The sequence below is a fragment of the Pteropus alecto genome, unplaced genomic scaffold (assembly GCF_000325575.1).
Source record: "Pteropus alecto unplaced genomic scaffold, ASM32557v1 scaffold155, whole genome shotgun sequence".
Classification (NCBI taxonomy): Eukaryota; Metazoa; Chordata; class Mammalia; order Chiroptera; family Pteropodidae; genus Pteropus; species Pteropus alecto.
Genome location: NW_006438113.1, coordinates 11,993,565 through 12,014,185, shown reverse-complemented (window position 1 = coordinate 12,014,185; position 20,621 = coordinate 11,993,565). Strand labels below are relative to the sequence as shown.

Below are 20,621 nucleotides of genomic sequence, written 5' to 3'. Positions count from 1 at the left end.
AACAAAACCATTTAGGGATTACACAGTCTCTGTTTAAGCAGAGATTAAACCTATAGGTTTCAGAACTGGCAAGGTCTGGTTCAAAACAGAAAGTAAGGAAAGGTGCAGAAGATATGAACAACAAACAAAACTGGCATTTCAACAGACTATTAAAGAGTAAAAGACAGACTTCTGAATATGATAAAAACACTTAAGTATTAACTATAATAGTAGCAAAATGTGCTATGTACTTTAAAGACCACAAAGCTTGTTTCTTCCAGACAGCTCCAGAAGTTAAAGAAATAATTCCATTTATTTGTTCTAATACTTTCCATTAAAGCACCTGAAATTTTCTATAAGAACCTTTCTATTTCTTAAGAAGAATGAAAGTATCATACTCATTTTGCTGTAGAGAAATAAGATGGAAATTTCTAGGAAAAAAGTCAATTACGAATGAATGGATTAACGGAAAGCCTGAATAAAAAATTGACATAATTACCAAAAATTGTAAGGAGAGATATGGTGTTTCCTAATGACATTATTTATATTATCGGATAGAATACTTTGAAAATCCAAAAGACTCAAATGCCTAGTGAAGGGAAGTATCCATAGCAGACACTCAAATATTATGCTAGAGGAATACTGATAAAAGAGGGTTCAAAGGTAAACTGGGACAAAATTAAAGTAGAAATTATAATCAGCTCTGCTAGAGACTGAAAAATGAGGAAAAAATTAAAAAGAAAAGGAGTAGAAGGAAGGGAAACTTAAAACCCATGTTTATGTTTTATTTCTGTAACAGTTTTGTACAAAATGCTAAATCTGTTCTTTTTCATTAAGTTTCGTAGAGAATAAGACTAATAAGGTGTTTTCATTTTTCTAACACAGTAAGCTGAAAAGGGCACTTGGAAGGTACTCTGACTGATTTCTGGAAAAGATGCAAAGTTGATCAAATAATGACAAAAAAGCAAATATGATGAGGTTAGAAATATTCCACAACTACAAATATCTGAGAGGACCAGAATTTACAAGCATAGGTCTAAAGACTAAAATAGATATGTAGGAAGAAAATAATTAAAGGCACTGAAGCTAAACTGTAAAAAACTATTCTCTAATTACAATAATATCATTTTAAAGTTTCTTCCGCTATCCCATTGCCTGGAACAGATCTTTGCCTAGAAGACAAATTAAAACCTACTAGATCATTTCCTTCTCTAATTGAAAAGAGGCAAAAGAAAATGAATAAATGATAGCAAATACCACACCAAAGCAACGCAGCCTTGATTTCACATCACAACTCAATTTATTCTAACCAATAAATTTGATTTTTCCATAAACTTTACTTCCCTACAAGACCAATAAGTCAGTTTATCTTCTTGTTTTTCAATTAAATTAGTTCCACTAAATTCTTACATTTAATGATTAGACACACTCTTTTTACAATGAAATATCTATGCTTTCTAAGTCAAAATCAAATCTTTACAACTTGCCTACCATTTTCTAGATAAATTTTAGAATGATTCAGTATCTTAAAATAGCTAAGGCCTCAACATTTATACCATATGATAAAAATTATTGTATGTTACTATATGGATAGAAAAAAATGAAGAACATATTTAACTGTTAATAGCGATTATGTCTGGGGTTTATATTATAAAAGACTTTCCTTTATACCTAATACATAATTTCTGCAAGCTCTTTTTTTTTGAAAACATATATTAATTTTATAATCAGAAAAAAACTAGAGAATTAAGCTTAAATACAATTATAAAATTACTTCAATATTCGTAACCTGAACTTTAAAGCTTAAAGGCCCTTTTTATATTTGTAATTCTAATGAACTGAGTATTTATTTTAATAAAAGTCTTTCAAAAATGTCATTCAAATTCTTATGCTAGAGCTTAGCGAAGTTACCAAGGGGCTTGGGAACTCTGTATTGCACTGGCCAATACAGGAGCCCAGATGGAGCTAGTTAAACTAAAAGTTAAAATTAGAATTAAATAGAATTAAAAATTCAGTTCTTCAGTCACATTGGCCCATTTCAAGTACTCGGTCACATGTGGCTAGCGGCTCCTGTATTGGATAGTGCAGATATAGAACATACTCATCATCACGGAAAGTTCTTTTGGACAGCACTGCTCTAAAGTTAATTGCTACTTATCTGTTACAGTGATTACTCTTATATAGCACAAAATAAGAACAGTATTTGTAATTTTCTCTTAAAACTTAATACAGTGTATGGGTGTTTATGGAAAATGGATTATTGGAGGCTGTTGCACTTGACTTTGAGAAAATCCTATAGTTTTAGGATGAGTTTTTAAAACTTGTCCCTATAGTGCCCCTCACTTGAAGCCATTTTACAGCATGAGCCTGTGCACTTGGTTCACATTGATGCTTGGTACAGTCGTTTTCTTTTTTTCTCACATTTGCATAATTTTGTTATAGTATATTCTTATAATTGTTATATTATTAATTATTGCTGTTAATTCCTTACTGTACCTAACTTATAAATGAACTTTATCATAGCTATGTATGTATAAGAAAAAACAGTACCTACAGGATTTGGTACTATCCAAAGTTTCAGGAACCCATTAGGAGTTTTGGAACATATCTTCCTGCAGATAAGGAGGGACTAGGTACAGTCACTTTCTGACTTGACTTATCCTGCCAAACTATTTTTCCTCACCTAAGCAGTTATTTAAATCGGGTTGTTAATTTAATCATTACTCTTATCATTTCCTTCATGGTCTACAAAGCAAGGTCAAAACAGGAGAACAGTTATGGAAAGGGCTGGACTTTATTTCAAATTGGCAAATCTCATTGGTTTTCTCTAATTATAACTTGAAACAATTCACAAAGTCCATCACTAAAGCATAAAAGAAACCTAATACACAATGAAATCTGGAAACTTTCTCCCATCAGTGTATGGTAAATGAAGGCCCAGGTAGTCAATCAAGATAAGGTTGTATAACTATATCTTTCCTCATTTGGGAGATTGATACTGATATATCACAAAAAGTGCAATAGCTGTAGAACTTCATAAAGAATATAGTCACTAAACAGCTCAGTTGGGTTATATCATTCCATACGCACGCAGAAGTGATTGCAAATACAACTTATATATACTGGGTCTCACCAATTTCTCCTTCTTGTCCAGGCTTAGGAATACTAATAGAAGTTTTGGTCTCCACTTCTAGCTTCTTCCTAGTGTCCCCTCTCTTTCCAACTATATGCCTATAATATAAAGAAAAATTAATTAATGGAAGGAAATTAAGCAAAAATGTACCAAAATAAGAATTCTGTTGTGTTTAAATCACATGTAGCCAGAGATACTCTCTTACAGAAAAATGCTTCCATAAAAGCTCAATATTTGTAGAGGAATTTACAAGTCATTCAGCTTTACAGAACATGCTGCATTAAACTTACTGACAAAATTATGTCCTAAAGTTAATTCAATGTATAGGCAGAATATCTATATGCAACACCTGTTTGCTTCTCAAAATTAGATTAAAATCTGAATCTGCAGTTCAAGTGAAAGGAAAGCTGGCATAGTCTCAAAGGCAATTCCAGCAACCAATGGTACTACAGTTTGAGGCGGGTAGAACCTTGTCCTTTTGGAGATTAAATTAACTATGAGTCCTAAGGGACATATTCTTGATTAATTAAAGAGCAGGATCCACCAGGATAGATTCAAAAGCACAGAGTAAACAGGTAACCCTCAGGAGGCTGGAATCAAATAGACATGTTTTATTTGGGAGATTTCACCTAAAAATTTAGATTTCTAGGTTCTTTAGATAAATTAGATGATTCAACAAATGGCAATAGGCTGAAGCCTTCTCTCGTCCCTAAAATAGAACATGAGCTCATCACAATTCCCATTACTCCTTACCACCTTTCACCTACTTCACTTCAATCATCTATTGATTCATTTACATTACCTGCCTAGCTCTCCTAGTATAAATAACTCTGTCAATCAAAGTTATCTTCTGAAACCCAGAGTAATTAGACGCGTTACAGTGAATGAGACTACTGGATCCCAGGAGAAAAGTTTCAGAATCTATAAAGCACTAAGAGACCGTCACAGGACTATAAAGTTAAGAGAAAAAAACTCCCCATCATCAACAGTATTTTAGCTTTTATGATTTCAATTACAGTACCCAATAGCATGGGTGACTGTCTAAAACTATGCATTTGCTTTTAGATAGGCTAACCAAGCCAAATTATTTCCATTAAGATCTATTGTAGTAAGCTAGTTTTTTTAAAAAACAAGATGTTTAGAGGATTAGAACCTCACAATTCCCATGTGGTCTTCTTCTGTGTTAGGCTATTGTATCAACTCTGTCAGGACTTTGTCTTTCCAGGCCTTATCAATAACGGGTGGCTTTCAACTATGCTCTTATTTGATAGCATGTTGTTAGTGGACAAGTGTATCACAAAAAGTAGTTGGCTCAAAGAGTTATTAACAGTCTACACATCTTAGAAAGGGAAGTGGTTGAGGTGAGGTTAAAGAGGCTTCAGAATCAAACCAACTTTGAGCAAGTCATTTAACCACTATAAGCCTATTTCTTCACTTATGAAAATGGAGTGAATAATACCTAAGCATCATAAGGTTGTTGTAAGGACTAAATGTGATCATACATAAATGGGCTTCCCAGTAACTGCCACATACATAGCTTAGTCCATGCTATCCTCATTAAGCCCATAATGGCATCCTTCCAGTTAAGAATACAGCCAGACTGAAAAGATGTTTACGTGGAAAGTCTAAGACGTTCACTATAACAATACAAATATGCAGTAAATGGGTAACTGTATTATTAAATATATAAGTGGAAATTTCCTACCAAATTGAGTGGTTCTCAATCTTAGCTAATTAATCTTAGCAATGGAATCACCTGGGGTATCTCAAAAACTGAATATTCTGACTTAGTTGGTCTGAGGTACATCCAGGTATCAGGAGTTTTAAAAGTTCCCCAGGTGAGTCTAATGTGCACTTGAGGCTGAAAACCACAATATCAGAGCTAATCCACAGACAGGTGTTACCAAAATTAGACTTTGATTATAAACTAGTTTAGTCAGGTAATTTCTATTTTGTCTATTAATTAGGATTTAGCAGAACCAATATCTAATCTAATATGCAAGTCATCTGGAACATAATGAGTATTTAGAATATACTCAAAAAAAAAAATCAAGTGAATCTAAAATCTAAGGAACTTTTACACACCTTAGCAGTAGCAGATACACACATTAAATAAGACATGTTACATTGCTTTTATCAGGAAACTGAGCTACGACTTCCTCAAATCATGTTTCTTAGAAGAAAATGTCACTGGAACCTAAGAGGAAAGTGAGCTGTCAGGGTTTCCAGAATAATTTCATCCTTAACAGGCATTTCAAAATACACTCAAGGTTCAGAATGCTCTCAAAGTCCAGAATACTATTGCCTCTTGAAGCTTAAAGGTATTTGATTCTGTATTTGTAGATTTTCCTCTCTCAGAGGAGCTTGGAAAGACCTAATTCGTCTGGTATAACACAAAAAAAGAATTTATGCACTTTCTAGACCAGCCGATCCCTCAGAGGTATAAGCCCAAAAGAAGCCCGTTAGCCATATATGCTAACCATGTTAGTGGTTAATATGGGACAGAATGTGGGCATGCAAGCACAGGTTGAACTGATCACAAAGTTTCCACACAATTTATAAAGATGATCCTGGAAAAAGGATACCAGTCTTTGATGAGTACTGGGAATTAATGTAACAGACATATGCCTGCCTTCAAGACCCTTCACATCTAATGGAGGAGATGTCAAATAACATAGAAATAAGTATAAACATGAGACTGAGAAATGCTACAAAGGAAAACTAGAGAGTGTTACAATAACATATAGTAGCATAATGAATGTGGTTGGTGGGGATGATGGTGTCAAAGCAAGTTTCCCTAAGGATGAAGAATATAATTGGGCAAGGAAGAAGAGAGATTATAAGGCAAAGGGAACAGCATATGCCAAAGCTCTAAGGCAAGAAGGAGCACATCACATTTGAGGAACTGAAGAAAACCAGTTGAGCTTAAGTGCAAAGCCAGGTAAAGAATGGTGTGGGCTAAGACTGAAAAATGCAAGCCCTGCTAAGTCCCGTTCAAGGTTTTGACTATTAATCTAACAAAACAGAATTCTATCTTCAATGAAAGATGTTGACGAATTTTAAACAGAGGCAATAAAATAATCAGATTTGCTTTTCAAAGAGATCACTCCACCCTCAATGTGAAGAACTGATTTGAGAGGAGAGCAAGAATCAATGTGGAAAGACTAGTAAGCAGGCTATTTGAAGTAATCCACAGAAGAGGCAGCAGGGTGGCAGCAAAGAAAGAGAAAACTGCTGGATTCAAAAGATATATGAGGCAAAATCAACAAAACTGGGTAGTATACATGGAATAATGAAACTGATCTGTAATCAGTCCTTAGATTCTAGGCCATAAAACATTAAACTATTTTGTCATTAATAATCAAGCATTGGACGTGGTTCCATAGTGTAACGGTGAGCACGTCTGCTTTACACGCAGAAGGTCCTGGGTTCACGCCCCAGTGGAGCCACGGTCCATGGTCTATGGCCATGCTACCCTTGAACAAGCCCGATGTCTGATCCCAGAAGCCAAGCAGGGTCGGGCCTGGTTAGTACTTGGATGGGAGACCACCTAGGAAGACCAGGTGCTGTAGGCATAAATAATAATAATAAAAATAATAATAATAATAAGCAAGCATTGAAATTACATGTGGAAGGGAGAAGAGTCAGATTCCAGCTGAGTTTCCTGGTAAATGCCTCCCCACGAAGCTGCAGGGGGCCTCACTCACTTGTAAAGCAGGCTGGGGGCCTTCACAGTACACTGGAAACCTTGCTGGGTCTGTACCACCTCATAGCCATCACATGGCTCTTCGGCACACTCCATGAAGCCTGTACGGAAATCAGAACGTCTTGTGCAGATCTGCTGGTCTATGGACATGTTCTCCCCAGTAGTCAGTCAACCACTCTCAAGGTTTTAAAAAAAGGACAATACGCACACACAAAAAGAACAGCTTGACACTTTACATTGCAGAATACTGACATTCCTTCTGACCTGCTTAGAAAAAAAATAAAAAATAAAGAACATATGACTACTTTAAATCTTCCAGTCTTGGAACCTTGGAAAAGTAGTATATACATACTACTGTTTCTCTTTGTTTTCTCCTGGAAAGCTAAGGTACAATTTAAAAAATTTTACTATTTTTTATGCAGATATAATTCATATGACATAAAATTCATCCTCTTAAAATGTACCACTCAGTTGTTTTTAGTATTAAGATACACAATTATTCTAGTGAATGAAGTAGTAGTGATATTGGGAGAACTTTCTCTATAGTAAGTTACAACAGAAACAAACAGAAAGGAGAAGGGTGAAATAAAGGAGCTCAAAGGCCCAAGGCTGAAGGGAAACAACGGGGAGCATCAGGAGGGAGACTAACCTCCAAGACTTAGGGCCCGATGAAAAAACTTCTAAAGCAAAAAGAAAAGGAAGCAAAGTACCTGAAAGGCCTTGTCTGTTTATGTATTAAACCCAAGCCTAAGTTAATTAGCCTAAAAATGTTTACAATCCATCTTGACTGTTTACTTATTAAAATTATTAAAATTAAGTTATGTTAATTGTGTATTTGGAACTGCCTGTATATGACTGCAAAGAAGAGAAAAATAACAGCAATAATAATAGCTAACATTACTGGGCACTGGATGAAATACTTTACATATGTTCATTTCAATAATTTACATATATATTACTTCAAAACTTTACAGATGAAGTTAATAGTTAACTAAAATTACCCCTTAATACATTTAATCCTCTGTTCAAAGATGAAACATAATTTACAAATGCAACTGAGAACACCTCATCAAACTCAAACTCATGAGTCCCCTTAGACATCAACACAAATGGATCTGAGGACAAACACCTCAAATTTCAGTACTCACACAGAAATACACTGAAACAAAACAAAGAACAGCTTCTACAATACAGAGAACATTTTACTTCTAATCTGACCATGGAACGACTAGGATTACCTTGATAGAAGTCTTCATCCTCTTCTTCATGTTGATAAGCCTGTTCTTGAATAGGATTCTTCCTATAAATCCGTCCACCAATTCTAATAAGCTGTGGGCGCAGAACTTCCATATTTTCTTCAAATAATATTTCAGTGAAATCCTGAAAAATAAATGATCACCTTACCTTTTGTTCTAATCAGAAATAAAAACCCTATCTCTACTACACAGGCTATTACGCATGCCTGAAAGAACATAATTGGGCATCAGTTCACAGTATATCCTAAGCAAAGGCAGCAGTTTCCACTAGACTTCCCATAAGCTGTTTTAAGCCTATCGCTGTATTTTCCACTACACTACTCCATTCCTGGCTTACTCTAGACAGTGATTTGTAAACTATTCAGCACTCAAAAAAAAAAGTGATTAAAAGATACTGAGCCTTTTATATACAGTCTGTCCATAATTTTGAGAATAGAGGTTTGTTTATTACTTTAACCTAAAAGGAATAAAATACAACCTTCTGTGTTTAAGCACTTTGAAGTGTTTCACTCTTTCTATCCAGGATAATTAAGAGAATTAGGAATATTTAATACGCTTATCCCTTAGGAGAAAAGAAGCCTCTAAGTAGTTTACGAATATTTTCAGAGGTACTTGAAATATACACAATTAGATCAGGCTGCCTACAAAAATAGTTAAAATATGACTTAACCAACATGGTTCTTCAAACCAAAACATTGCTGAGAGGAAGAATCCAACTCAACAAACTGTACAACACCCACTGAGAAGCCAAGCTTCTAGTCACTACTTAATGAACTGATAATTCAGGAGAAAACAATTGTTTATGAGCTGATTACGTTTAAGTTCAATTGATGTTTCTACCACATAGGTTGGATAGTTTTGAAGCCCAAAATACATAAAGAATTCCAAAGAAAACAGATCGATCCTTAAATAAACTTGGTCCAACCCTCAGCAAGTAAGTCACTTTAACTAGTAGTTTGCTTACAAAACTAAAGAGAGATTTCATGTTGTGAGAAGTAACATAGAAAGCAGACTTGAATGGAGGAAGAGGGGGCATAATTAGCAAGTTTAAGGGCAGTACACCCTAGTGCCCCATTCCCCAGGACCTCCATTAACAAAAAAGACTTTAATGTCAAAGTCAGGCTCTCAGACCATGAGTTTTGAAAGAAGAGGGGGTTGCCTCAGAGGCAGCAAACTCTTCATCTGCCTTCCCTACTGGCCCTGGGCTACAAGACTTCTCAGAGGACTGAAAGGGGCCAATTTAACCCTGCTTCTTGGTGGTTTGGAGAGGAAAGCTGAAAGCCTGCAATGTCGTGAGGGAAGCTAAAGCCCTGAATCATAAAAGCAAGCAAAAAAACCGAGTACCCCAAAACGAGTAAAGAAAAGAGGAAGTCTGCTGCTACAGGTACACCGAGGTAGGGAGAGGCGACAAAGGACTCCGGAGTCCTCACGGGGAGCACGTTCCTCACGCCTTCCGAGCCTGGCCACGCCCACCACAACACGCGCGCAAGCACGTCGCCGTCCCTGTCGTAGTCTGCGCGGCCGCTCCGGCTGGCCCTGGGGGCGGGGCTGTTGAAGAAAGTGCCAAAACCGTTGAGGTAAGTGGCCGAAGGCTCAGGGACCCTCGGGAGCTTGGTTGAAAGGGAGTTGATCCCCGGAATCCTACCTGCAGGGACTAGTAAAATGGAGAAGATGGGTAGAAAACCGGAGCCTACAGCAGAGGGCGTGTAAGAGAAAATTTCCTCGGGCCGCGCTGGACTGACTGCGCATGCGGGCCGAGGGGTGATGGTGCATGCGCAGTGGGACGGCGCCTATGGCGTCTCCCCTTTGGAACCCAGCACAGAGGAGGAGGAAAGTGCAGAGGTGGGGGAAGAGGGGAGAGGCGCAAGGAGTGCGTCTTGGAGTTAGCTTGGGAATCGTTGCCATTCTGAACCCTTCTTTCAACCGCCCCTTTCTCTCCATCCCACCTGGCTTTAGCTGCAGAATCTGTTTGAATGGTAATCCAGCTATTTAAGTGGAACGCGGTGGAATGATTTGTTGATGAAATTTAATGATTGTTTATAATTTGCCATTGTAGCCAGGGTATCTTTTTCAGCGCCTTTTGGATAGGCTTTTTCAAAAAGAAGGATTCTTTTTAACAAAATAGGTATATGTCTGCTAGGAAGGAAAGTAGTTTATGAATACGAGGACATCCCTGTTGTATGCGAAGTAAATATTTAACTATCTTAGTGTGTTCGCAGTCATACTGTGTCGCCTAAAATAGCATTGCTCTCCTACGAGATCTCTAGTAACAATAGTCCTAGCTTCCCTGATATGGCCAAACCCAAAGTCACTTCATCAATATTTATTCATTCAACAAAATCTTACCTAACCACCTACCTTGGGCCTGGCGGCCTACTGGGAGAGAGTTGTGTAACCTCATCTGCAGAATCAGAAAGAAAAAGTAAACAGTAATGGACCAATCCTCATGACACGAAGCTTCTCTGTCCCCTGTATAACAGTTGCCGAGTGGCTAGCCCTGTGTTCTGTCATTTGTTCATCATTCATTCAGAAAATGACATCCAGGTTCTGTGCTAGGCCTGGAGAATAGAAAGACAACTTCTCCCTTTCCTAGATACAAGGATTCTTCCTAAGGTCATGAACCTTAAAATGAAATTGTTAAGAGCATTAATGGAGGACATTTTCCCTCTTTCTGAGCAGACCCTTTCCCCTCTAGGAGCTTACTGACTCAGGGTCAAATGGAGAGAATTAGAACCTTTTTCATGGGTGTACTAGGACTTTAAAAAGTATGAAAAAGTGAGATCTACATAGGAGAAAGAGTCAAGGGGTCAAGGGTAAATATGCATTAGTGATTTTGGGTAGCTAATATTAAATGTTTACTGTGCCTGTAACTGTTTCAAGTGCTTTAGTTATATTAATCTTCATGACACCTCTGAGGTAGGTACTATTATTATCCTCATTTTAGAAATGAGGCAGCTGAAGAACAGAAAGGTTAAGTGATTTGTCCAGAGTTATATAGTAAGTTAAGTAGCAAAACCAGGACATGAGCACAGGTCAAGAGGCTTCAGAGTATGAGCTCTTTACTATGCTGTTTCACCTCTCACATGGCACATGATATGCCAGCAAAGCCATTGCTTGAAAAATGTCACAGCAAATAAGCCTCTACACCTCAGTTTTATTTTGTCGTCTGTAAAATGAGGGAGTTGAATTGATGACCTTCAAGGAACTTTGTGGTTCCTATGAAATGTTTAATTCATGTAGCAAACATTTATTTAAATCAACAGCTACTTAGTATAGACTAAGCAGTTATGTTTGGTGCTGGTGACCAGAATGCCTGCCTTCCACAGAGCAGTGAAAAATTAGGGTTTATTGTTAAACTCCTGTTACCATCTGCTGATAGCATTAAAAATTTAATCTTTAAAGCTAGAAATAACTTAGGTGTATCTTTCCACCTCAGCAGGAGACTGCTTATTTATGTTAAAGTTAGCTTTGTGATACTTCTGCACTCCATTTTTCAACCCTGGCTGTTTTGTGTATTGCATTTAGTAATTCTGAATTTGAAAGAAAATAGGATGAAAGGGAATTTCTTTGATTATATTCAGTTTAGAAGTCACACTGTGTCTAGCCTTTTAAGCTGTCCTCACTCTGGCAGTAGCTTAAGTACTCTGCTGAGCAACTTGATTTCAAAATATAAAGTATCCCTTACATTTGCAACTGAATAAGCATATATCAAGGTATAGGAAAAATATTAGAGTTTTAAATTTTAGGTGAGAGATATAAACAGTTCACAGTGGGTTCTATTCTGAACTGATGGGGAAAAAGACCAAGCTACTCTCTAAAAGATAGCTAAGTTGTCTGTATACTTTATTTAGATCCCAACAGGAATCCACTTAGAAATTTGGACCTGGTACATTACTGCTTAAGCAGTTTTTTTATAAAAGAGCATTTAGAAACTTGTCAAGCTATATTTTGAGCTAGTGTGGTCCAAAGGATTGGATATGAATCTAACTTGAAAAGTTATTGCCTCCATGAATATGAGTACAATTTGGAAAGTTACAGAACTCAGAGAAAAAAAGGAAAGGAGATCTAATACAAGATTGAAAATGTCATTAGTCAATTTGCATTTTTAAATAGGCTGACATTCTAATTATAGAAGTTGCCTTACTGTTCCCGTTATCTCACTTCAGTATTAATCAGTATTACTCTTAGACACATGATTGAATCAGAAACTAAGCGCTGCTGCCCTCACAGCTTTAAAAATCATCATCACAAAATTAAGGAAACAGAACAGCTAGATTTTCAGAAATGCACAGTATATCATTTTCCTTGCTAGGGAACTGGATTATGTATATATGGGATTTCTATCTGCAAAGCATTGCCTCATTTTTTCTAGTCCTTCAAAAATGAGTTGCAACTTTTAATAACATTTGCATTTTGCAACTAGCAAAAAGAAAATTTTTTCAGCCAAAATTCTCTCTGGCCGTTAAAGAGGGAAATTCATTTTTAAAATCCGCTTAAAGTCATTTTTATCTTTTTTTTAATTGAGCTTAAAATTCGCCTAACATAAATTAGCCATTTTAAAGTGTACAATTCAATGTAATCATTTTTTTAGTCTAAATACTAGAGCCGCACTGTCGAATACAGTAACCACTAGCTACATATGGCTATTTAAATTTCAATTAACATCAAATAAAATTTAAAATACGATTCTTCAATCACGTAAGTTTACTAGCCACATGAGGCTAGTGGCTATCATGTTGGACATCACAGAAATACAACATTAGAACATCTCCATAATGGCAGAAAATTCTATTAGCACAGTGCTAGACCATCTTTTTAAGAAAACAATACACTTTTTTAGAATCTTATAAATGTGTGGTATAAGCTTCTATGATAAAAGTAGGGGTTTTTGTTTTGAACTTTTGTAAGAACCATGTATTCAATATTGATTTTCTCATCTACATTTGCACTTTTTTATTTATTTAATTATTTTGATATGACAGGATTAAATACCACAGCTGCTCTATTCCTAATAGGCCATGAAATCAGATCATTGCCTGCGCTGTTTTGTTCCAGTTTTAGGATGCCACCAAGTGATCAACTTGTATATTACATTTAGATGAAAAAAATTTTTAATTTTTTTAATAAAAGGGCCAATATGTATTTCCTAACTAATTCCCCTTCCTTGGGAACAGAACACAGTGTTATTCTGGAATTTTATTTGGAAAATTTTATAAGTGAATTTTTGGTGTGGCTTGGTTAGGATGTATCCAAGACAGATTGTACTATGAGGCATGGTTGTTTTATCCTCATATAATTTATTTCCTCAGTCAAATTGCTACCTTGGCACTGTCCTGTCACCCCTTTCGTAATCCATAAATCACCATTGGTCAGTCCCAAGCAACATAAACAGTTCGCTAATGGTAGAAAGTAATGTTTTAAGTAGAAAAACTAAGAATAAACAGATTTTCACTTAAAATCCTGAGTGACATTTTGGCCTGAGGCATCAATAAAAGATAGCGGGAGTAGAGAGGGTAGAAAAAAAGAGAGCTAATTCTTTCCTAAACTTATGCTGGCTTTTATGGCAGCTAGAATGAAATGTTGTCAATCTCACTCCCATAAACTTGCCAGTTGATGTTTTTCTTTCTCTGTAGTGAAGTGAGAATTCTTCTAGAAAGGAAATGGCTGCCTCTTCATCATCCTCCTCAGCTGGCGGGGTCAGTGGAAGTTCCGTCACTGGATCTGGTTTCAGTGTCTCAGACCTTGCCCCACCACGGAAAGCTCTTTTCACCTACCCCAAAGGAGCTGGAGAGATGTTAGAAGGTAATATCATGCTGCTTTTTGCTGAAAAATTGGATTCAGACCTACAATGAATGTTAATTGTAAAGAAGCTATTAAGTGAATTAGAGATAAATTTGCCCTGATTTCAGCTCCACATTTCATCTTTTGTCCCCATTTTAAAATAATATCTTTAAAACAATCAGAATGTTGGAGCTGAAAATAACTTTGGAAATCAGGAGGTCACCTAGAGTTATTTAGACCCGGAAAAGTGAAAGTGATTTGACCATGTTAAAGACAAAGTCAGCACTGGAACCAGAAATTCTCTTGACCTCCTGTTCCAGTTTGCTTTATCCTGGCAGCAGCCTATCTCTCTGTGGTTAATAGGGTTCTTTTTTCTTATGTAGTCAACCTACAGATATATTAAGCCCATCAAAGAGATTCTGAAAAGAAAAACTAATATACTACTCTTATATATGAAGATGACAGTGCTGGCCCACTGCAGGACAATACTATGTGGTTTTTCTATGACGCTGGATTTTACGTCATACTATCCACCATCTTATTCAACACACATTTGCAAACTGGCTGGGCAAGATCAGGGCACAGGCTGTAAGCATGAAACGCATTGGTACCTGGAATTCATCAGATTCACATCACTTTAGGAGCTACATTAATAAATTCTTAATAAGGAGCATAAAAATCACCTGAAGAGCTTATTTAAATGCACATTTCTGGCCCACCTCAGAGATTTTGAATTCGTCTAGGGCGCAGTACAGGAATCTTCATTTTGACTAACATCCAGGGGAATCTCATGAAAATGGTTCTTAACTATTAAACTATTCATCATACTTTGAAAGAAATCAGCGAAGAACCTATTACACATTCAAAATCTACTTGATTGTAGCACTTTTGTGCTTATTTATAGATCTTTTTTGCCTTTAATATTGCAAGTATTAGCAAGTATATTTAATCTGGAAATGTCTCCGAGAAAAGTACAAACTATAGTCAAGAGTCAGCATCTTGGAGTGATCTTTATTCACGTTTATCAGGTATAATAAAAAAGCAGAGTTTTGGGTTAAGCCAGGGCAAACAGAAGAATCATTTTGATAGGAAAACATGGAAAGATTAAGACCATAAGGCTTTCTAGAATGGATTCAGATCATGATTAGTGAAGTAGATGACCAACTAGCGTAGTTAATGATGCATCTGAGGTGTATATACTTCTGTCTTTGCCTGTTCGTTTTCTCAGTTGTTTTAACTAAATATTCAAGTTAGTATCACCGAGTCTGGAGGCAGTGAACAATTGGGGCCTTGTTTACTATATTTGCACTAAAAGTATATTATGACTTTAATTATATGCACCAGAGACCTAGTATTAAAAAGTTTCCCACAAAACAAGTTGGAGGCATTTAAATTGCTCAATGAATTTTATAGCAGCAGAAGAGGAATCACTGTTTAACAATGGACTCTAAGGTCGAAGTCATTTAAATTCTAGCTACAGGAAGAACTTAATACTGAAGGTACCTCCTTAATCTCAAAGCTATAAGCATTCTTTGTCAGTATACACCAGATTACTTAGAAACATTAAAAGAAGAAAGGTTTCTGAGATTTGTCTGAATGTTGATGTTCTAACAAGTTATACAGTTCTATCCATTTTTATTGCATCCCAATATGCTTTATGAAGGAATGTGTTGGCTTTCTAATGTAGGATGAATTTATATCAACTTTAAATTCACAGTGCATAGTTTTGACTCTTTATCTTAGGTTAAAATTTTCACCCATATTTAAAGATGCTGATTTAAAGACAGACTGAAAAACTAGAGATGGCAATACATGAACTATCCTCGTCAAATCAAGAATGTTAAGTTGAAAAGAGTACTCCTAAGTGTGAGTTAATAAGGATATTAGATTTGGAAGTGTCTTCTACCATGTTTATAGGTGATATTACTATGCAATTAACACACCATGTACATGACCATTTTTCTTACAGTAGTTTAATTGAATATGAAAATAGAGTAGTTCCTTACTCTGTCTGTCCAGACTAAGGAACAAAAATGATCAGGAATCAAGATCAGATGCTGTTGATAATTTTAACAGATTCAACTTGATCTTACATCCTCTAAATCTAAGATAAATAAACCCAAATAACCTGTAGTTAACCTGAATTAACTTTTTTGTGCACCTACCTACTCACTGATAACAGATGCCTCACATAAGCAGTATACAGCAGTTTTCAGTATTATGTCCTTGGCTAAGATTGTCCTTATCCAATTAGTAGTGAGCAGATTAGACACTGCTTTCCAGCACAGAAGTGGCTAGATTTTAGTGACATTGTAGGCCACTGAAATATAAATTATCTGGCAATGTCTAATTTCTTGTGAGGTAATATTCTCTTAATGATGAAGTTGTTAGCGTCCTGTTTATTGGTGTTGCAATGGTGTTACATTTGGGCAATTTACTTAACTTTTTACTATTTATAACCTTTGCTTATCCCTTAAGAGGAAAGCTGATATATTGCTACTTGGTGCGTTACAAAGGGTTTGATTACAATTTCTAAGTGAAAGACAGATTCCCCCAGACTGACTCCTCTCTGAAGAAATTCCAGGATTTATATTGGTACAGATAACACATTTAATAGAATGTGGCTAAGAAGCAGTGGACTTCGTGGTTAATAAAGAGCTGCAAATGAGCAAAGTGTGTTCCATAGGCATATCGTGAGGCAAAGTGATAGTGGCAAAGGCATGTAGAAAGGTGTATAGAGTGCCACATTTATAACCTTTGAAAGATTAGCTCACATCCTTTTGCTTTGAAGTTAATTATCAAAGGAAATATGCAAATGTTATAATTTAAGCATTTTATCCTTACAGCACCTGTGATTAGCTGTAAGTGGAAGGTAGCACTTCCAAGCACTTCCAAATACATCTTGGCCTGATCCTTATAGTCAATAATTCCCACGGCCTTATGTGAGGTCCTAAAGTTCAGGATAGTTCAGGCTGAAACTACCTGAGAAGTGAGCTCTAATTCTCTATGGTTTGCTCTTTCTAAAATAAAATGCGATTTATAATTTGACTCTTTAAGCAAGGGTATGAATAGGATAATAAATACTGACATATCTACGTAGAAAAACCATAATTGCATCATTGGTGTTAAATGTTAATGTAGCCCTTCTTCTCATAGTGGAGTTCATAGTTATTTGCTGCCCAGTTATCTGAAAAACTCCGTGATACCATTAGCTTACTTAGATCTTTAAATGTATGAAGATCAGTATAATACTCAGTTAATTAAAATTTTTTTTTTTGCTCAGTTTAGATGATCTGCTCATAAATGACTTACATTCAGCCAGAGGAATGGGCATGGGAGGGGGAGATAGGATCACATTCCATATAGCACAATATGTAGAAAAGAGGTTGAATTTAAAGACTATAACACTATCCCTAAAATGTACATCACTTTCTGAAATAAATTATATTTTGAAATAATACATAAAATGTATGAAAAAATATGTATATTTTGCACCAATTTTGAAGATAATATTGGACAGAAGCCCCCTTGGTTATATATTCAAGCCATTTAAACACAATATCTGTAGTTTTTCTTACTGTTTACCATGAATTCTAAAATAAGGTCTGCTTTGTGTGAAAGTCAGCATGAAGCCAGAATGTGTTAGTCCTAATTTGTTGTCACTTAATACCTGGCTGACACACCAATACATGATGGGTGAGTGCTTGACACCTAATAGTGCTGGCATGAACTCCCAACTAAAAAAAGACAGCCATGTCCTCTCCTTCCATTTGTTTCGGGATTTTTGCAATAAGGCACCTCTTCCAAATGGTTCGAGCTACCCTTCTAAATGTCACATTTCATACATGAGCTTGATGTCTTTGGGGGTATGTTTTGCTGTATCAGCCATTGCCTGACAAGGAATAACATGAACTAGCCTATATTTCACAATCACCTTCAGTGCTGTGACAACTGAGTTAGCTACCTTCCTGTTGCCAGTTCTCAGCACCAGTACAATGCTAGGTTTTGCAATTGCACTATACTCTTAATGCCATCCAAATTGCAATGTTTTGGTTCAGTTGGAAAATCAAGGTTACAATTTGCGTTTACAGAAATTTCCCAGCAGTGTTTTGTCATGGTCATAGCGACGTAATTTGATATACTAAAAATCAACAAGAACTATTTTTCCCTCAGCATTACTTTTTAGAATGAAAATGATTTAGAGTTTTGATGTACCTTTGTGTTTTGATAGCACAAGGGTCATATGGCCAAATGTGTCGGCTTTCAGTGTTTGCCTGATATACAGAATAGGAGAACATTAAGAAACTATTGGGTTGGGGGGCGGAGGATGTTGACCAGGACATCAGACTGAGGTTTCTTGTTTTTGTTTTTTTAAACACTATTTTTAAACTCTTAAACAAGTAGACTATATTAATATTCTAGGTATAGAAGAAGTAGCTTTTATAACAGAGCAGTGTTAGTTCTAAATGAAACAGAAACCTTCTTTGTAAACACTGAAAAGCAGACCCTGAATGTAAAAGCAGGGAAAAGAATGGGCATGTTTACTTGGTTTACTGAAGCCATTAAACCCTTAGAGAGAAAACTTTTTCTCTTTTGTTTGTAGATGGCTCTGAGAGATTTCTCTGTGAATCGGTTTTCAGCTATCAAGTAGCATCTACACTTAAACAGGTGAAACATGGTAAGCACATGAATGTTATATACCTAACTATGAGAATGAATTTACTGGAGGGTGGGGAATGGGGGTGAAGAGGGGAATTCAGAAAGGTCGAACTCCTGAAATTCAGCAAGGTAGACTTTCTAATTACCTGCAGACAAGAACATTCTATAGCCTTAATCCAGATTTAATGTCTGAATAAAGGCTTAAAATTGAAGTCAAAGGGTTAGCTTTCTAGGGCAGTTAATGCTTTCTGCTTTTCTTATGTTGCTTTTTCCTCTCCTTTCTGAAACCTTTAACTGTTATCCTCCGCTGGTTACCATCATCATCTTCATCTTCAAGTATTTATGTAATACCTCATGGTCTACTTGGACTCTAAGATCCTGGTAGCACCTTTTCTGTTCCATCATGCCTTACCAGCCCTTCATTTATGTATCAGGGCATTATGTTCCCCCACCAGACCATTTTTCCATTGAAGGCATAATGGGCAGGAGGGGACTGCAATTGCCTGTAACCCTAGGATCTTAGTACACATCACTATAACATGGAGAATAAGTACTACTTTATTTTTAAGATTAAGTCTTCTGATCAACATAGAGTAAGACCCCATTATTAGAATATTGAGGAGAAAAAGTCCTAGAGATTATTTTTAAACCAATCATCATGTTGGTGGTTGGCAACTGTCTCGTGGGAAATAAGTCATATTATATATTACCTCTTTAACTCTTTACAGATCAGCAAGTTGCTCGGATGGAAAAACTAGCTGGTTTGGTAGAAGAGCTGGAGGCAGATGAGTGGCGGTTTAAACCCATCGAGCAACTGCTGGGGTTCACACCCTCTTCAGGTTGACTTTGCCTGGATAGTCACCTCTGGTGTGCACAGCAAGTGTAGAGCCAGCGAAGGCCTTTTCTTACAGCTTACATAGCCATCCAGAGATTCACAGCTCCGTTGCTGAATTGTTAATTCTCATCCATACTTGATTTCTCTCTATTTATCCACAAGCAACAAATATTTAAATGTGTGATGTTGCAGGAAAAAAATTTGTTCATTTGTTTAAAAAAGCCTTGAGAGTTAGATTGAGACAATCGGTGTCAGGGAACCAGGACGCTTGGGTTTAAGAGATTTATAAAACTTCGCAAACCAGGTAGGAGACATGCCAGATTTGGCCAACTGAATGGCGTCTCTCCTGACATTCATGCACTGCATGGAAGCCTCACCAGTCAAGTCCGAGGTCAGGATCTGGAGTTATAAAATTCAGAATTTCTGACCTAAAACACTTCTCTTTGCAGATGAATGTGATTTCAACTCAGGACCTGTCCAAATGAGTAATTTTTAAATGTTCGGGGTTTTTTCTATTTTTAGACATCTAATTCTATAGATTCTAACCCTTTTTCTAACCTCTTCTAGACATGCCAAATGCTGGCAAAAAGAATTGCTTTTTGAATGTCGAAGCACTTGTAAAAGCAGCGAGCAAAATCCTTTAAACACAGAAATCCTGAGTTCATCTTGTTGGTGGGCTCAAGCAATTCTGTAGCAAATAAATCCTTTGAAAGAGTTCCAAATTGGTTTCTTTATCCTTTCAAAGTCTCAGGGATTTGGGATAGAGGGAAGAGGTCAAATTACTTTTTATAAGAAGGGAATCTGAAAACCATTTCTCTTAAGCAAACGGTAGATTTGCTTTATTTCAGGGATATTTATCTTTACAGAAATATATGAATTAATCTTAACAATATCTGAGTAGATTTTTATATTATAATAGAGAAGAACCTGGAAAGCTGAGAGGTGTCCTTTGTTCTCCCTCATGGGACTCCAGGGTCCACACTGCACAGTTAGGAGTATCATTAGATTTTATGCAAATTTTGCCTCAGCATTTGCCTTTCTCCTCAATAACTTGTACCTGACCTGCTTAGAGTTGCTTAACTATGAATGAATATAATGCCAGTAGCAATTGGCCTTAATCTCAGTTCAAAACATTTAACACATACGACCTGACAGGGAGATGGTGACCTCATTTAGTCAGTAAGGAATCTGAGCACAGAGAAGTTAAAAACCTACCCATGGTCACACAGCCCAGGCAAGAAAATCTTGGAACTTGGAATAGATTGCAGTTGA

The 20,621-nt window shown here is 36.5% G+C and overlaps 2 protein-coding genes across 6 annotated transcripts in view; one reads left to right on the top strand and one right to left on the bottom strand.

Annotated features, from left to right (window-relative positions):
• The window catches only part of ASCC1 (activating signal cointegrator 1 complex subunit 1), an 81,894-nt gene extending 72,002 nt beyond the window's left edge, over positions 1-9,892 (bottom strand). For 2 of the 4 annotated variants that reach the window (XM_015592245.2, XM_025049313.1), the window contains exons 1-5: positions 9,720-9,808; positions 9,419-9,622; positions 8,057-8,198; positions 6,820-6,919; positions 3,113-3,210 (exon numbers count right to left, since the gene is read on the bottom strand). In XM_015592245.2, the coding sequence (XP_015447731.1) occupies positions 3,113-3,210; positions 6,820-6,919; positions 8,057-8,168 (310 nt within the window). In that variant the 5' untranslated portion in view covers positions 8,169-8,198; positions 9,419-9,622; positions 9,720-9,808. Of the gene's footprint in view, positions 1-3,112; positions 3,211-6,819; positions 6,920-8,056; positions 8,199-9,418; positions 9,640-9,719 lie in introns of those variants that run through there. The other 2 variants (XM_015592244.2, XM_006915536.3) reach the window with 2 other exon arrangements.
• ANAPC16 (anaphase promoting complex subunit 16) lies at positions 9,515-20,071 on the top strand. 2 transcript variants are annotated; one of them, XM_006915535.3, is made up of 4 exons: positions 9,515-9,651; positions 13,708-13,876; positions 18,459-18,533; positions 19,243-20,071. In XM_006915535.3, the coding sequence occupies exons 2-4, from the start codon at positions 13,735-13,737 to the stop codon at positions 19,356-19,358; spliced, it is 333 nt and encodes a 110-aa protein (XP_006915597.1). In that variant the 5' UTR covers positions 9,515-9,651; positions 13,708-13,734; the 3' UTR covers positions 19,359-20,071. The 2 variants fall into 2 exon arrangements, with proteins under 2 accessions (XP_006915597.1, XP_015447732.1); XM_015592246.2 differs by lacking the exon at positions 9,515-9,651 and adding an exon at positions 9,871-10,050.
• The last annotated feature ends 550 nt before the right edge of the window (positions 20,072-20,621 follow it).